The sequence below is a fragment of the Rana temporaria genome, chromosome 10, assembly GCF_905171775.1.
Source record: "Rana temporaria chromosome 10, aRanTem1.1, whole genome shotgun sequence".
Classification (NCBI taxonomy): Eukaryota; Metazoa; Chordata; class Amphibia; order Anura; family Ranidae; genus Rana; species Rana temporaria.
This window is the reverse complement of record NC_053498.1, coordinates 127,523,510-127,540,927: the sequence shown is the minus strand read 5'-3', so window position 1 is coordinate 127,540,927 and position 17,418 is coordinate 127,523,510. Positions and strand designations below refer to the sequence as shown.

At 52.8% G+C, this 17,418-nt stretch overlaps 1 protein-coding gene across 1 annotated transcript in view; it reads left to right on the top strand.

Moving 5' to 3' along the window:
- The first annotated feature begins 503 nt into the window (after positions 1-503).
- The window catches only part of SNX19 (sorting nexin 19), a 56,556-nt gene continuing 39,641 nt past the window's right edge, over positions 504-17,418 (top strand). Inside the window, exons 1-4 of the mRNA XM_040326245.1 lie at positions 504-689; positions 4,425-6,002; positions 11,843-11,981; positions 14,819-14,919. Coding sequence (XP_040182179.1) covers positions 4,425-6,002; positions 11,843-11,981; positions 14,819-14,919 — 1,818 coding nt within the window. The 5' untranslated portion in view covers positions 504-689. The remainder of the gene's footprint in view (positions 690-4,424; positions 6,003-11,842; positions 11,982-14,818; positions 14,920-17,418) is intronic.

Genomic DNA, 17,418 nt, shown 5'->3' with positions numbered 1-17,418 from the left:
GAGGAATTTTTTTTTTTTTTTTTACATTGGGATATTTATTGCAAAAAGTTAAAAATATTTGTTTTTTCAAACTTGTCGCTCTTCTTTTGTTTATAGTTAAAAAAAAAAATAAAACATGCTGAGGTGATCAAATATAAAGCTCTATTTGTGGGGGGGAAATGGTAAAAATATCATATGAGTACAGCGCTGCATGACCGCGCAATTGTCGTTCAAAATGTTACAGCGCTGAAAGCTGACAATTGGCCTGGGCAGGAAGGGGGTGAATTGTGTTGAAGGGGTTAAACATTTATTTTTTTCTACGTCTCTGAGCAGCTGGAGAAAGAAAACACTCGGGTCCCGTCATTGTACTTACACTGGACTGTAGCATTATACTAGAGGTGCAGTTTGGGACTCCGGCCGCCGGGGGTCAGTGCAGATTCGGGGCGGCGCTCTATACTGCGCATAGAGCTTTCCACGTTCAGCGGCGCAGACGCACTAATCAGGAATGGCCGGCGATCACGTGACCGCTGTGACGGAAGGAGGCGGGCCGGGGGCGGAGCCACAGAGTGACAGCCGAAGGAGTCCCGGATCCTCCCTCTGCCAGGTGAGACCGGTGCTCTCGGCAGGACACCGGCTGTAGCATGAGGAGGGAGACACCCTGCTACATCCAGAGGGGCGGTCCCACAGGGATGTGACGTCAGCAGTGACAGGTGAGCTGTGTGTGGGTGTACAGGTGGGGTGTGCTGGGACTTGTAGTTCTCTGTCTCCCTGACACACCACAGGGGGCGCTCCACTCACAGTGCTTGCTGGATGTCTGTCAGTGATCCCCCTGAAAATGCTGAGTGCCTGGCTGCCCCCGGGGTCTGATCCTATGTGCCTGGGAGCAGCGTGTAGCCAGTGACTGCACAGCTTCAGATGTACATGGGGGAGGGGGGTGGGACCAGACTGGCATGGCAGCCAGGCACCTGGCATTTTCAGAATGATTATTCTCTGAAAGGGATGGGATCTATTCATACACCGGAGACAGCATGATTGGTTCCCCTGGTTACCATAGTGATCTGTGGAAAGCCCCACCCCCTTTTCTCTACCTATAGTTCAGTGGTCTCCAAACTGTGGCCTGAGAATATTCCTCCCACTGACACCAATGATGGGGCACTATTCTTCCCACTGACACCAATGACGGGACACTATTCCTCCCACTGACACCAATGATGGGACACAATTCTTCCCAATGACTGGACACTATTCCTCCTACTGACACCAATGATGGGACACTATTCCTCCCACTGACACCAATGACGGGACACTATTCCTCCCACTGACACCAATGATGGGACACTATTCCTCCCACTGACACCAATGACGGGACACTATTCCTCCCACTGACACCAATGATGGGACACTATTCCTCCCACTGACACCAATGACGGGACACTATTCCTCCTACTGACACCAATGATGGGACACTATTCCTCCCACTGACACCAATGACGGGACACTATTCCTCCCACTGACACCAATGATGGGACACTATTCCTCCCACTGACACCAATGACGGGACACTATTCCTCCCACTGACACCAATGATGGGACACTATTCCTCCTACTGACACCAATGACGGGGCACTATTCCTCCCACTGCCACTGACACCAATGACGGGGCACTATTCCTCCCACTGACACCAATGATGGGACACTATTCTTCCCACTGACACCAATGATGGGGCACTATTCCTCCCACTGACACCAATGACGGGGCACTATTCCTCCCACTGACACCAATGATGGGACACTATTCTTCCCACTGACACCAATGATGGGACACTATTCCTCCTACTGACACCAATGACGGGGCACTATTCCTCCCACTGACACCAATGATGGGACACTATTCCTCCTACTGACACCAATGACGGGGCACTATTCCTCCCACTGACACCAATGATGGGACACTATTCTTCCCACTGACACCAATGACGGGACACTATTCCTCCCACTGACACCAATGACGGGACACTATTCCTCCCACTGACACCAATGATGGGACACTATTCCTCCTACTGACACCAATGACGGGGCACTATTCCTCCCACTGCCACTGACACCAATGACGGGGCACTATTCCTCCCACTGACACCAATGATGGGACACTATTCTTCCCACTGACACCAATGATGGGGCACTATTCTTCCCACTGACACCAATGACGGGACACTATTCCTCCCACTGACACCAATGATGGGACACTATTCCTCCCACTGCCACTGACACCAATGACGGGGCACTATTCCTCCCACTGCCACTGACACCAATGACGGGGCACTATTCCTCCCACTGACACCAATGATGGGACACTATTCTTCCCACTGACACCAATGACGGGGCACTATTCCTCCCGATGACACCAATGACGGGCACTATTCCTCCCACTGACACCAATGAGGGGACACTATTCCTCCCACTGACACCAATGATGGGACACTATTCCTCCTACTGACACCAATGACGGGGCACTATTCCTCCCACTGCCACTGACACCAATGACGGGGCACTATTCCTCCCACTGACACCAATGATGGGACACTATTCTTCCCACTGACACCAATGATGGGGCACTATTCTTCCCACTGACACCAATGACGGGACACTATTCCTCCCACTGACACCAATGATGGGACACTATTCCTCCTACTGACACCAATGACGGGGCACTATTCCTCCCACTGCCACTGACACCAATGACGGGGCACTATTCCTCCCACTGACACCAATGATGGGACACTATTCTTCCCACTGACACCAATGACGGGGCACTATTCCTCCCGATGACACCAATGACGGGCACTATTCCTCCCACTGACACCAATGAGGGGACACTATTCCTCCCACTGACACCAATGACGGGACACTATTCCTCCCACTGACACCAATGACGGGACACTATTCTTCCCACTGACACCAATGACGGGACACTATTCTTCCCACTGACACCAATGATGGGACACTATTCTTCCCACTGACACCAATGATGGGTCACTATTCCTCCCACTGACACCAATGATGGGACACTATTCTTCCCACTGACACCAATGATGGGGCACTATTCCTCCCGATGACACAATGACGGGCACTATTCCTCCCACTGACACCAATGAGGGGGCACTATTCCTCCCACTGACACCAATGACGGGGCACTATTCCTCCCGATGACACCAATGACGGGCACTATTCCTCCCACTGACACCAATGATGGGGCACTATTCTTCCCACTGACACCAATGACGGGGCACTATTCCTCCCGATGACACCAATGACGGGGCACTATTCCTCCCACTGACACCAATGATGGGGCACTATTCTTCCCACTGACACCAATGAGGGGGCACTATTCCTCCCACTGACACCAATGAGGGGGCACTATTCCTCCCACTGACACCAATGACGGGGCACTATTCCTCCCGATGACACCAATGACGGGCACTATTCCTCCCACTGACACCAATGACGGGGCACTATTCCTCCCGATGACACCAATGACGGGCACTATTCCTCCCACTGATACCAATGATGGGGCACTATTCTTCCCACTGACACCAATGACGGGGCACTATTCCTCCCACTGACACCAATGACGGGACACTATTCCTCCCACTGACACCAATGACGGGGCACTATTCCTCCCACTGACACCAATGACGGGACACTATTCTTCCCACTGACACCAATGACGGGACACTATTCCTCCCACTGACACCAATGACGGGACACTATTCCTCCCACTGACACCAATGACGGGACACTATTCTTCCCACTGACACCAATGACGGGACACTATTCCTCCCACTGACGCCAATGACGGGACACTATTCTTCCCACTGACACCAATGACGGGGCACTATTCCTCCCACTGACACCAATGACGGGGCACTATTCCTCCCACTGACACCAATGACGGGACACTATTCCTCCCACTGACACCAATGACGGGGCACTATTCCTCCCACTGACACCAATGACGGGACACTATTCCTCCCACTGACACCAATGACGGGGCACTATTCTTCCCACTGACACCAATGACGGGACACTATTCCTCCCACTGACACCAATGACGGGACACTATTCCTCCCACTGACACCAATGACGGGACACTATTCCTCCCACTGACACCAATGACGGGACACTATTCTTCCCACTGACACCAATGATGGGGCACTATTCCTCCCACTGATACCAATGACGGGACACTATTCTTCCCACTGACACCAATGACGGGGCACTATTCTTCCCACTGACACCAACATCCGGCCCCCTAAAATCGGAAGGACAGTAAACTGGCCCTTTGTTTAGAAAGTTTGGAGCCCCCGGCTATAGTTGATGTTTTACCTTATCTCTGCAATCTGATTGGTTCTTTGTAGTAACCTGACTCCCTGTCCTCCCTATAGATGGCGGATGTCGTGCCGGAGGTTGTGTTGGCCCCCCCTAAGGACCCCCGGAAGGGGTGGATGTTCCTGGCTGGGGGCGCGCTGATCGTTTGGGTGATCCTGATCCACCTGCTGGTCAATGTATGGCTCCTCCTCCTCTTCTCGGCCATCATGGCGGCGGCGGGGGCCTGGCTGGGCCCTCAGTTCATCCTCGGGAGCTCCACCCCCGTCCACCTGGAACGTTTCGTCCCCCTGGAGCGGAGCGCCCGATCCGCCAACGCCGAGGAACAGCTGGACAAGGAGATCCGACTGACCATCCAGAAGATCGTCCAGGACTTTGTGTCATCCTGGTACCGCCGCCTGAGCCCAGAGACCGCCTTCGAGGATGAGGTCAGAGGGGTCATGTGGGAGCTGGGGGCGGAGCTGAAGAGGCGGCTACTTTCTGCTGACCGCGAGCAGCTGACCAGGAAGTTGCTGGTCCTGGCGGGGTGCCACCTGCAGTGCTACAAGTGGGCGAAGGCCCGGGTGGAGGGCGTGGGCGAGGAGTCGGAGAAGGAGTTGCTGCTCTGGGAAGCCTACCAGGAGCTCAGCCCGGTTCACCCGGCTCTCTCCGGCCCCGCCCAAGACGTGAACCACGCCCGCTGGCTGGTGGGGCTGTTGCTGTCGGAGCTGGTACCCAAACCCCACCTAGAAACCCGCACGGGCAGGCACTTGGTAGTGGAGCTCATCGCCTGTAACGTGGTGCTGCCGCTTGTCGGGCGCATGTCTGACCCAGACTGGATCAACATTGTTCTGACCAACATCTTCAACAAGACTCTGCTGAAAATGGAGGAGGAGAAATGTGAGAGTCCGGCTCCTCCCACCATTCCTAAAACCCTCCCACTGAGCCCGGACGCGGCTCCGCATCTTGTGCCGCCTTCTCCTCTATCTTCCCACGTCTCCCGCTTGGAGGTCGATGATAGCGTGGAGGCGGAGGCGGAGGAGGTGCTGGACGGGGGGGAGGAGTCTTGTTACTCCGTTCAGTACCTGCACCCACCCAAACCCAGCAGCCCGTTTTTCCTGTGCGAGGAATCTGAGCCCGAGTCTCCCATGTCTGATTTTGGGCGGGAAATGGAACGCCCTCTGATGAACTCCACTGAGGATCTCCTATCCGATTTTGGCCTGGACTCGCTAACGCCGGCTGACAGCCCTGGAGCCCCACCCCAAAATGAGGTCATGGGTGGTTTGTCCGAGGAAAGCTGCCCGCCCTTTCCGACAGTGACACCACCCCGTCCCGAGATCCTTGTCGAGTCCTCAGCGCTCTCATCAGAATTCACCACGACTCCGCCCAACGACAAACATTGCAGCAGTCCAATGGACTCCTCCCCTCTCATCACTTCTTCCCCCACCGCCCCCTCCCCCCTCATCACTTCTTCCCCCACCGCCCCCTCCCCCCTCATCACTTCTTCCCCCACTGTCCCCATCCATCCCTTCAGCTTCTTACCCCTCAGCAGCCCCGATGGACCTGTCCTGATCCAGAACCTGCGAATCACCGGGACCATCACTGCACGGGAGCACAGCGGGACCGGGTCACACCCCTATACCCTGTACACCATCAAGGTGAGGACTACCTCATAGTACATCACCTGCAGGATGGGCCAGGCAGCTGAGTGGTCAGAATAATGGAAACAAGAACTTGGTCAGAATGGGGGAGAAGGGCGTGCGGTCAGAATGGTGGAGAAGGGCGTGCGGTCAGAATGGGGGAGAAGGGCGTGCGGTCAGAATGGGGGAGAAGGGCGTGCGGTCAGAATAGTGGAGAAGGGCGTGCGGTCAGAATGGTGGAGAAGGGCGTGTGGTCAGAATGGTGGAGAAGGGCGTGCGGTCAGAATGGGGGAGAAGGTTGAGTGGTCCAAATAGGGGAGAAGGGCGTGCGGTCAGAATGGGGGAGAAAGAGGTCTGGTCAGAATGGGGGAGAAAGAGGTCTGGTCAGAATGGGGGAGAAGGGCGTGCGGTCAGAATGGGGAATAAAGAGGTGCGGTCAGAATGGGGGAGAAGGGCGTGCGGTCAGAATGGGGGAGAAGGGCGTGAGGTCAGAATAGGGGAGAAGGGCGTGAGGTCAGAATAGGGGAGAAGGGCGTGCAGTCAGTATGGGGGAGAAGGGCGTGCGGTGAGAATGGTGGAGAAGGGCGTGCGGTGAGAATGGTGGAGAAGGGCGTGCGGTGAGAATGGTGGAGAAGGGCGTGCGGTCAGAATGGTGGAGAAGGGCGTGCGGTCAGAATGGTGGAGAAGGGCGTGTGGTCAGAATGGTTGGGAAGGGCGTGTGGTCAGAATGGGGGAGAAGGGCGTGTGGTCAGAATGGGGGAGAAGGGCGTGTGCTCAGAATGGGGGAGAAGGGCGTGCGGTCAGAATGGGGGAGAAGGGCGTGCGGTCAGAATGGGGGAGAAGGGCGTGCGGTCAGAATGGGGGAGAAGGGCGTGCGGTCAGAATGAGGGAGAAGGGCGAGCGGTCAGAATGAGGGAGAAGAGCGTGTGGTCAGAATGGGGGAGAAGGTTGAGTGGTCCAAATAGGGGAGAAGGGCGTGCGGTCAGAATGGTGGAGAAGGGCGTGCGGTCAGAATGGTGGAGAAGGGCGTGCGGTCAGAATGGTGGAGAAGGGCGTGCGGTCAGAATGGTGGAATAGGGCGTGCGGTCTGAATGGTGGAGAAGGGCGTGCGGTCTGAATGGTGGAGAAGGGCGTGCGGTCAGAATGGGGGAGAAGGGCGTGCGGTCAGAATGGGGGAGAAGGGCGTGCGGTCAGAATGAGGGAGAAGGGCGAGTGGTCAGAATGAGGGAGAAGAGTGTGTGGTCAGAATGGGGGAGAAGGTTGAGTGGTCCAAATAGGGGAGAAGGGCGTGCGGTCAGAATGGTGGAGAAGGGCGTGCGGTCAGAATGGTGGAGAAGGGCGTGCGGTCAGAATGGTGGAGAAGGGCGTGCGGTCAGAATGGTGGAGAAGGGAGTGCGGTCAGAATGGTGGAGAAGGGCGTGCGGTCAGAATGGTGGAGAAGGGCGTGCGGTCAGAATGGTGGAGAAGGGCGTGCGGTCAGAATGGTGGAGAAGGGCGTGCGGTCAGAATGGGGGAGAAGGGCGTGCGGTCAGAATGGGGGAGAAGGGAGTGCGGTCAGAATGGGGGAGAAGGGCGTGCGGTCAGAATGGTGGAGAAGGGCGTGCGGTCAGAATGGGGGAGAAGGGCGTGCGGTCAGAATGGTGGAGAAGGGCGTGCGGTCAGAATGGTGGAGAAGGGCGTGCGGTCAGAATGGCGGAGAAGGGCGTGCGGTCAGAATGGCGGAGAAGGGCGTGCGGTCAGAATGGCGGAGAAGGGCGTGCGGTCAGAATGGCGGAGAAGGGCGTGCGGTCAGAATGGCGGAGAAGGGCGTGCGGTCAGAATGGCGGAAGAAGGGCGTGCGGTCAGAATGGCGGAGAAGGAAGTGCGGTCAGAATGGGGGAGATGGGCGTGCGGTCAGAATGGTGGAGAAGGGCGTGCGGTCAGAATGGGGGAGAAGGGCGTGCGGTCAGAATGGTGGAGAAGGGCGTGCGGTCAGAATGGTGGAGAAGGGCGTGCGGTCAGAATGGCGGAGAAGGGCGTGCGGTCAGAATGGCGGAGAAGGGCGTGCGGTCAGAATGGGGGAGAAGGGCGTGCGGTCAGAATGGCGGAGAAGGGCGTGCGGTCAGAATGGCGGAGAAGGGCGTGCGGTCAGAATGGCGGAAGAAGGGCGTGCGGTCAGAATGGCGGAGAAGGAAGTGCGGTCAGAATGGGGGAGATGGGCGTGCGGTCAGAATGGGGGAGAAGGGCGTGCGGTCAGAATGGTGGAGAAGGGCGTGCGGTCAGAATGGGGGAGAAGGGCGTGCGGTCAGAATGGGGGAGAAGGGCATGCGGTCAGAATGGTGGAGAAGGGCGTGCGGTTAGAATGGGGGAGAAGGGCGTGCGGTCATGTGGTCAGAATGGGGGAGAAGGGCGTGCGGTCATGCGGTCAGAATGGCGGAAGAAGGGCGTGCGGTCAGAATGGGGGAGAAGGGCGTGCGGTCAGAATGGGGGAGAAGGGCGTGCGGTCAGAATGGGGGAGATGGGCGTGCGGTCAGAATGGTGGAGAAGGGCGTGCGGTCAGAATGGTGGAATAGGGCGTGCGGTCTGAATGGTGGAATAGGGCGTGCGGTCTGAATGGTGGAGAAGGGCGTGCGGTCAGAATGGTGGAGAAGGGCGTGCGGTCAGAATGGTGGAGAAGGGCGTGCGGTCAGAATGGTGGAGAAGGGCGTGCGGTCAGAATGGTGGAGAAGGGCGTGCGGTCAGAATGGTACCACCTGTCTGAAAGAACCCTCGGCCTGGTAAATCGCCGGCCCTTTCAGGAGCAGAAGGGTTAAATCCAGGTTTGCAGTCGGGAATTCCTTTCTCCGCACTTGACGCCGGCTGCCCCCTTCCCATCCAGGAGAAGATTGTGTCATTATTAGAAATAGAACGAGACAAACGAGACTTAATGATTTGGAAATGTAACGTTAATGAGAAGTTGTTGTAGAGAGGAACTTCAAAGGTCCGGTAATGGTGCCGGGGATCTGGATTGGGTTCAGCACAAGCCTACAGGGGATTGGATCTTCAAAGGGAACAAGTGTAAGGCAGCCAGGCACTTAATTAGAATAAGAACAATGTGAGAGTGACACAGACAGCCCTGAGCGGATCTGATGGAATCTCCCCGATGGCCTGTAGAGTAATTATCATACAAAGTGTGTGGTCTCTCCCGGTACGAGGCCGCGGGATCAGCAATCCACGAGAGGCGCGCCGAGCGCCGAGGTTTCTACAATGACAGGCAGTTCCGAAGTGTTCTGCATGTGAGCATTTGTCCTCTAGAGAGAAATAGACGGCAACACTCCCAACGGAGGCCCCCTTTATGTATTTCACCGCGGTGTAAACTCTAATGACGCCCATAGATTATGCGATTTTCCGTTCCTGCAGCCACCAGTTGCAAGAAAGAAAATTGGGGGTGGTGGAGCAGTCTCTGCTAGGAAAACACACAGGCCCAGATTCTCAAAGGAGATACGACGGCGTATCTCCAGATACGCCGTCGTATCTCTGAGTCTGGGCGGTCGTATCTATGCGCCTGATTCATAGAATCAGTTACGCATAGATTTATATTAGATCCAACCGGCGTAAGTCTCTTACGCCGTCGGATCTTAACTGCATATTTACGCTGGCCGCTAGGGGCGTGTACACTGATTTACGCCTAGAAATATGTAAATCAGCTAGATACGCAAATTCACGAATGTACGCCCGGCCGACGCAGTACAGATACGCTGTTTACGTTAGGCTTTTACCGGCGTAAAGTTACCCCTGCTATATGGTGGCGTACCAATGTTAAGTATGGACGTCGTTCCCGCGTTGAATTTTGAAAAATTTGCGACGTTTGCGTAAGTTGTCCGTGAATGGGGCTGGACGTCATTTACATTCACGTCGAAACCAATACGTCCTTGCGGCGTACTTTGGAGCAATGCACACTGGGAAATTCCACAGGCGGTGTGAAAAACGTCAATCACGTCGGGTCACATAACATTTACATAAAACACGCCCCCCTGTTCCACATTTGAATTAGGCGGGCTTACCCCAGCCTATTTACGCTACGCCGCCGCAACTTACGGAGCAAGTGCTTTGAGAATACTGCACTTGCCCGTCTAAGTTGCGGAGGCGTAACGTAAATAGGATACGTTACGCCCGCTCAAAGATGCGCCGATCTACGTGAATCCGGGCCACAGTGATTATTGCTAGTGGCTATAATCGTATAATAAAATCCTACAGGCTGGTTGTACCCAAGTTGATCGATTGATTAACTTGGGTACAATCAGCCTGCCCATACATACACTATATTCACAAAAATATTGGGTGTGCACGGAGGAAACTAGAGGTCATCCAGTTGACAGTTCAAATCTCCGCTGGTTCAACAGGGAGCGTCCAAACTTTGAATTACACTATATTGCCAAAAGTATTGGGACGCCTACCTTTACACACACATGAACTTTAAGCCTAGGATGAGAATGCAGCAGCTACTGTAAGCGGGAAAAATTACAACCTCACTTTGCCCATTGCAGTGTACCTGAAATTCTTGACAGGCTGCGCTGCGGTCCCGTCCCGTTCCATGATAGGCGTTTTGACACTGTGTTCAGCCAATCGCAGACGTTCTTTCATTCTCAGACTCCGTTTCCCAGCAGACACTGTGTTCAGTGTTTCGCCAATCACGGACGTTCTTTCATTTTCGGACAAGAGAAGGTCTGTGATAGGCGGAACACTGAACACCGTGTCTGCTAGGAAACTGAGTCCGAGAATGAACACAGTGTCAAACGCCTATCACGGAACGGGACCAGGAGGAAGCCGCGAGTTTTAAAAAATGGACGCCCAAGGTACACCGACTCGGGTATAAGCCGAGGGGGTATTTTCAGCCCTAAAAAAAGGGCAGAAAAACTTGGCTTATACTCGAGTATATACGGCAAATGACATTGCGATGCACTAATGCACATAATGGGCTAGATTCAGGTAGCCCGCCGTAAGTTTGTGCGGGCGTAGCGTATGTTATTTACGCTACGCCGCCGCAATTTAGAGAGGCAAGTGCAGTATTCACAAAGCACTTGCTTCGTAAGTTGCGGTAGTGTAAATCTGCCGGCGTAAGTGCGCCGAATTCAAATTGAGAAGAGGTGGGCGTGTTTTATGTAAATAAAACATGACCCCACGTAAATGACGTCTCTAACGAAGTGCGCATGCTCGAAATTACGCCGCAAATCATCAATGCTTTAGACGGGAGCGTAATTTACGCAAAGCCCTATTCGCGAACGACTTGCGCAAACAAAGTAAACAACACAAAATTCGACGCTGTCCCGTCGTCCATACTTAATATTGGCCATGCCTCATATAGCAGGAGTAACGTTACGCCGGAAAAAGCCTTACGCAAACGACGTAAAAAAAATCCGCCGGACGCACGTACGTTTCTGAATCGGCGGATCCAGCTCATTTGCATATTCTACGCTGAAATTGACGGAAGCGCCACCTAGCGGCCAGCGTAAATATGCAACTAAGATACGACGGCGTAAGAGACTTACACCAGTCAGATCTTAGCCTAATTTCGGCGTATCTTGCTTTCTGAATACAGAAAAAAGATACGCCGGCGCAGCTTTGAATTTACGCGGCGTATCAATAGATACGCCAACGTAAATTCTTTATGAATCTAGCCCAATGAGTGTAGTAGTGTGAATGGGCCGGAAGGGTTCTGTATTGCTTGGTCTTTATGTGTACTTTATTGCATTCTTATAACTTATAGAAAATAAAAGGAATTGGAAGGCCTTCATCACAATGTATGGTCTGATTTTCTCATGTTAATGATAAAAATGTTACTAAACGTTTTGGATGAAGTTGGTACATGCAGCCTGTTCATTCTGTCGTCTCTCCTGCAGTATGACACAGCCCTGGACAGCCAATCGCTGGGCACCCTGCAGCCAATGGCGTATCACACTGTTAATCGGAGGTACCGGGAGTTCCTGAACTTGCAGACCCGTCTGGAGGAGCGCGCCGATCTGCGCAAGTTTGTTAAACGTGAGAAACATTTCTATGTGGTGTTTGTATAATAAAATCCATGTGTCAGTAAGGACTGCCAGGAAAACGGCGTATAGTCCTTTTATGTTCTGGATTCTATCACAGTTATAATTAAGTAGAACTAAACCCATTGACTTAAAGGGATTAGTTCACCTCTAACAAAAAAACAGCCTCGGCAGATAAAGGGTGTATGTAGATGAAATCAAACTGTGCAGCTTTCATCAAAGTTGAGTAATGTCCTTTCTATAGGTGTAAGCCATTTACGTACCTCCCGAAGTCTGGCCAAAAAACTCCATCCTAACCTGCCTTGTTGCTGGGACATTGCTAAGACACTCCCAACCGATCCCAGTATCTGCGCCGGAGGAGATCGCGACTACACATGTACAGGGAATAGAAAGGTCGCTCTTGTGATAGTGGGAGTGAGCAGTAGAGAGTGTCTTGGCATCATCCTAGCAACAAAGCAGAATGGAATGATGCCATCTCTGGGAACTGGGTACTATTAAGAAATAATGGCATCATAAACGGGTTCGGCCTTTTTCCTGTGATTCTGGAACCGCAAGCGGAATTGCCTTGGTGTGAATGTAGCCTTAGGCCCCTTTTACATTGAGGCGTTTTTCATGCGGTACAGCGCTAAAAATAGCGCTGCTATACCGCATGAAAAAAACCTGCCCTGTAGTGTTCAATGTGAAAGCCCGAAGGCTTTCACACTGAAGCGGTGCGCTAGCAGGAGCGCTCCAAAAGTCCTGCTAGCCGCATCTTTACTGCGGTATAGGAGCGGGGTGTTCACCGCTCCTATACCGCGCCTTCCCATTGAAATCAATGGGAAACCGCGGTAATACAGCGGTATTAACCCTTTTTCGGCCGCTAGCAGGGGTTAAAACCTCACCGCTAGCGCCCGAATACCGCGGTAAATACGATGGTATAGCAGCGCTAAAAATGGCGCTGCTATACCGCCACCGCAGCTCTATCCCCAATGTGAAAGCAGCCTTAGACATGGCATACCAACCATGCCATAACTGTTACAGTTGCTGCTTATCTCAATGGAACTGTAAGTCTACATTCACACCGACGGTTTAGGCCCGTGCGAATCAGATCGGCAGGAATCGGAGATTCCTACTGAGGCTAGGTGCGGCCGTCGGTCCCGTTCACTATAATGACTGGTCGCTGTGATCAACGCTGCAGAGTTCAAACATGTTCACAAGTCGGCAGTCTCTGACCATCTCTAGTATCATGAAAGAAAGGGGTAGCCCCTGGAAGCCGCACAAACAAGAGGCAAAAAAACAGCAGGCATAAGTGGCACATCTAGAGAACAATAAAGAGTAACAGCGGGCATAAGTGGCATGTCTGGGGGACCCGGCTATAAGTGGCACCTCTGGGGGACATTAAAGAGTGATAGCGTCTGGGGGACCAGGGTATAAGTGGCACCTCTGGGGGACAATAAAGGGTGACAGCGGGCATAAGTGGCACGTCTGGGAGACCATAAAGGGTGATAGCGTCTGGGGGACCAGGGTATAAGTGGCACCTCTGGGGGACAATAAAGAGTGACAGCGGGCATAAGTGGAACGTCTGGGAGACCATAAAGAGTGATAGCGTCTGGGGGACCAGGGTATAAGTGGCACATCTGGGGGACAATAAAGAGTGACAGCGGGCATAAGTGGCACATCTGGGGGACAATAAAGAGTGACAGCGGGCATAAGTGGCACGTCTGGCAGACAATAAAGAGTGACAGCGGGCATAAGTGGCATGTCTGGGAGACAATAAAGAGTGATAGCATCGGGGGGACCAGGGAATAACTGGCACCTCTGGAGGACAATAAAGAGTGACAGCGGGCATAAGTGGCACGTCTGGGGGACAGAAAAGAGTGACAGCGTCTGGGGGACCTGGCTATAAGTGGCACCTCTGGGGGACAATAAACAGTGACAGCGGGCATAAGTGGCATGTCTGGGAGACCATAAAGAGTGATAGCGTCTGGGGGACCAGGGTATAAGTGGCACCTCTGGGGGACAATAAAGAGTGACAGCGGGCATAAGTGGCACGTCTGGGAGACAAAGAGTGATAGTGTCTGGGGGACTGGGCTATAAGTGGCACCTCTGACAATAAAGTGTCATAGCGGGCATAAGTGTCTGAGAGACAATAAAGAGTGATAGCATCTGGAGGACTGGGGAATAAGTGGCACCTCTGGGGGACAATAAAGAGTGATAGCGGGCATAAGTGGCACGTCTGGGAGACAATAAAGAGTGATAGCATCTGGGGGACCAGGGTATAAGTGGAACCTCTGGGGGACAATAAAGAGTGACAGCGGGCATAAGTGTCACGTCATGGGGACAATAAAGTGTGACAGCGGGCATAAGTTGCATGTCTGGCAGACAAAGAGTGATAGTGTCTGGGGGACTGGGCTATAAGTGGCACCTCTGACAATAAAGAGTCATAGCGTGCATAAGTGGCATGTCTGAGAGACAATAAAGAGCGATAGCGTCTGGAGGACTGGGGAATAAGTGGCACCTCTGGGGTAGAATAAAGAGTGATAGTGGGCATAAGTGGTACAGCTGGGGAGATAATAAAGAGTGGCAGCGGGCATAAGTGGTACGTCTGGGGGACAATAAAGCTTGGAAGAACGTTCTGTGGAAACAAGTACACATAAGTGTTGAAAGAGGTCAGGAAGCCTCTTAATGAAATTCTATTCCCTCCTAGCTGGAGTTCAGCTTTAAGAGATCTGTAACAGATCGGAGGTTAAATTCCATCACTAAATAAGTGCTGACCATTGGTGGCACCCGACTGCTTATTTAAATGTCTCCTATTATATACTAATGTCGGGTCTCTGTCCTTGTGAATTTCAGACATTAAAGGGCCCAAGAAGTTTCTTCCAGATTTGCCATTCGGGAACATGGACAGTGACAAGGTGGAGGCACGGAAGAGTCAGCTGGAGTCTTTTCTGAGGGTAAGGGAGCATTCGCCAACCACATACCCACTACCCTGTACTTACCAGACCTTCACTCACCAGCCATGTACTAGCCTGCCCTGCCCTCAGCACCAGCATACTCGCTGCCCTGTACTTACCAGTCCATCACTCACAAGCCCTGTACTCATCTGCCCTACATTTACCAACCACATACTCACTACCCTGTACTTGCCTGCCCTGCACTCACCAACCGCATACTGCCTCCCCTGCACTTACCCGTCTTTTACTCGCCTACCCTGCACTCACCAATCGCATACTTGGTACCCTGTACGTACCAGTCCTTCACTCACCAGTCCTTCACTCACCAACCGCAAACCCACTGCCCTGTACTTGCCAGTCCTTCACTCACCATTCCTTAACTCCCCAGTTCTGTACTTACCTGCCCTGCACTCAACAACCACACATTTATAGACTCTTCGTGTTGCCTCGTGTACACCCTGGGACACAGATACCCTTATTTTCGCCGCTCCATGGCCTCCTGTTTTAAATACAGTGCATGTTCATCAGCGGCGTTACTGGCCTGAACATTTGGATTCATAGGCTATACATGCTGACTACTATCTGTTGTCCCAGCAAGCCTAAGATCATTTTAATTAGTCTTTTTTGAGCTGTGCAGTTTGCCGGGGACTTTCTAGCCCTGCAACCCACGGACTTTTCGCTTTGACCTCTATTGGCTTACCAAAGATTCCAGGTGTTGCGCTTGTAAATTCCTGCCAAAACTGCACCCCCGACGAATGCTGTCGTTTACTGTGCATCATATATGCCCTATGGATACTTCCACTGAGGACCATATGTCAGACACAAATCTGTTTCTCTGCTAAATATGCATTCCTCGTCTTCGTCCTGAAGAAGCCCCACGGCGAAACGTGCGTTGGCGACTTCTGAGGAATATACAGTGGCTACCAATAATAACAATTTTTTGTATTATTTCTGTATTTGTTTTTGTATTTATATGCTATCAAATTAAACTTTTTTAACCTACTTCCTTGGCCTCAAAGTCTGACCATCAATGTCCACTCGTTAGATATTGTTTCCCTTCTTTTATACTTTACAGATGTGGCCCATGTGAGTGCTTTCCTTACGTTTCCTCCCATTTTTTCAATTTTTCCCCTTTTTTCCTTTTATTTCCTTTTCCTTTTTCTTTCCCCCCCTTTCTTCCTTTTCCTGTTTTTCCCTCCCCTCTTTTCTCGCTCCTCATCTATTCCCTTCCTTCTTTGAATCAATATAGACTCTGGCCCAGATTCACAAAGCACTTACGCCGACGTATAACAAGTTACGCCGACGTAAGTGCAAATGTGCGCCGTCGTATCTGTGCGCCAGACCCACAAACAGATATGCGCCTAAAACCAGGCTACACCCCGCGGACGTATCTTGCTTACGCCGGCGTAGAGTGGGCGCACATTTAGGCTGGGTGCATGGTGCCGTTCCCATTGATTAGCCATTCAAACATGCAAATGAGGGAAATACGGCGATTCACGAACCTGCGTGCGCCCGACGCAGGCTACGCGAGGTGCGCGTAAGTTGTACGTCTGGGGTAAAGTTATTCCCCATAAAGGAGGTGCAACCCAGCAGCAGACATGCAAAGGTCTGCACCAGGGAACACAAGCCGGCGTATTTTACGTTGGACGTGTGTCTGGCTGGGCGTAGGTTACGTTCACGCCGTACGCAGTGATCCGGCGTAGTTTAGGCAGTTGTTCCGACGTGGTTGTGAGCAGATGCAGGGGGGTGCGTCCACGTCACGGCGCATGTGCAGTTCGTGATACGTATCTGTCTGGCGCTCGGCCCATCATTTGCATGGGGTCACGCCTTATTTGCATGGGTCACGCCCACTTCCACCTACGCCGGCGTATGCCTTCGAATCCCACTCCACGCTGGCGCAGCGTTGGGAGCACTGGCTTGCTGAATGCATTGCTTGCCTCTCTGCGCTGCGTTGGCGTAGCGTACATTGGTTACTCTACGGCGGCGTAATGTGCGCCTTGCTCTCTGTGAATCTGGGCCTCTGTACTCAGTGGCACTGCATTAACCAGCTCTGTACCTACCAGCCAGGCATTCACTGGCCCTGCACTCAATGGCATCTTACTCACTGCCAGACCCTCACTCACTGGCACGGCACCTACTACAGGGTGGGCTCTGCCATAGTTTGGTGGACTGATAGGTGGGTCACTATAGAACAGGAAAAAGATGAGGAGCCCTGGTAGATGCTCTTGGATGTCCCCAGGTTGAGGGGGAGTCAATAGTGATTGGGGAGAGTTCCTGACCTCCCTAATTCTACCATCAGGGGCCTCCCGTATGTATGACAATGCTGCTCTGTCCTATAGTGGCTCTTTCGGGGGCCTGTCACTTTGGCAAGATTTGGATAATGCTTGAAAGAGAAAGGTCTACATATAAGACGCCAGAACGCTTTATTAGATGTGTCTGCACTGACCGGTCTCCGTCAGTTCCCTTGTGCTAAGGTCACCACTGTAGACTGTGTTCTGG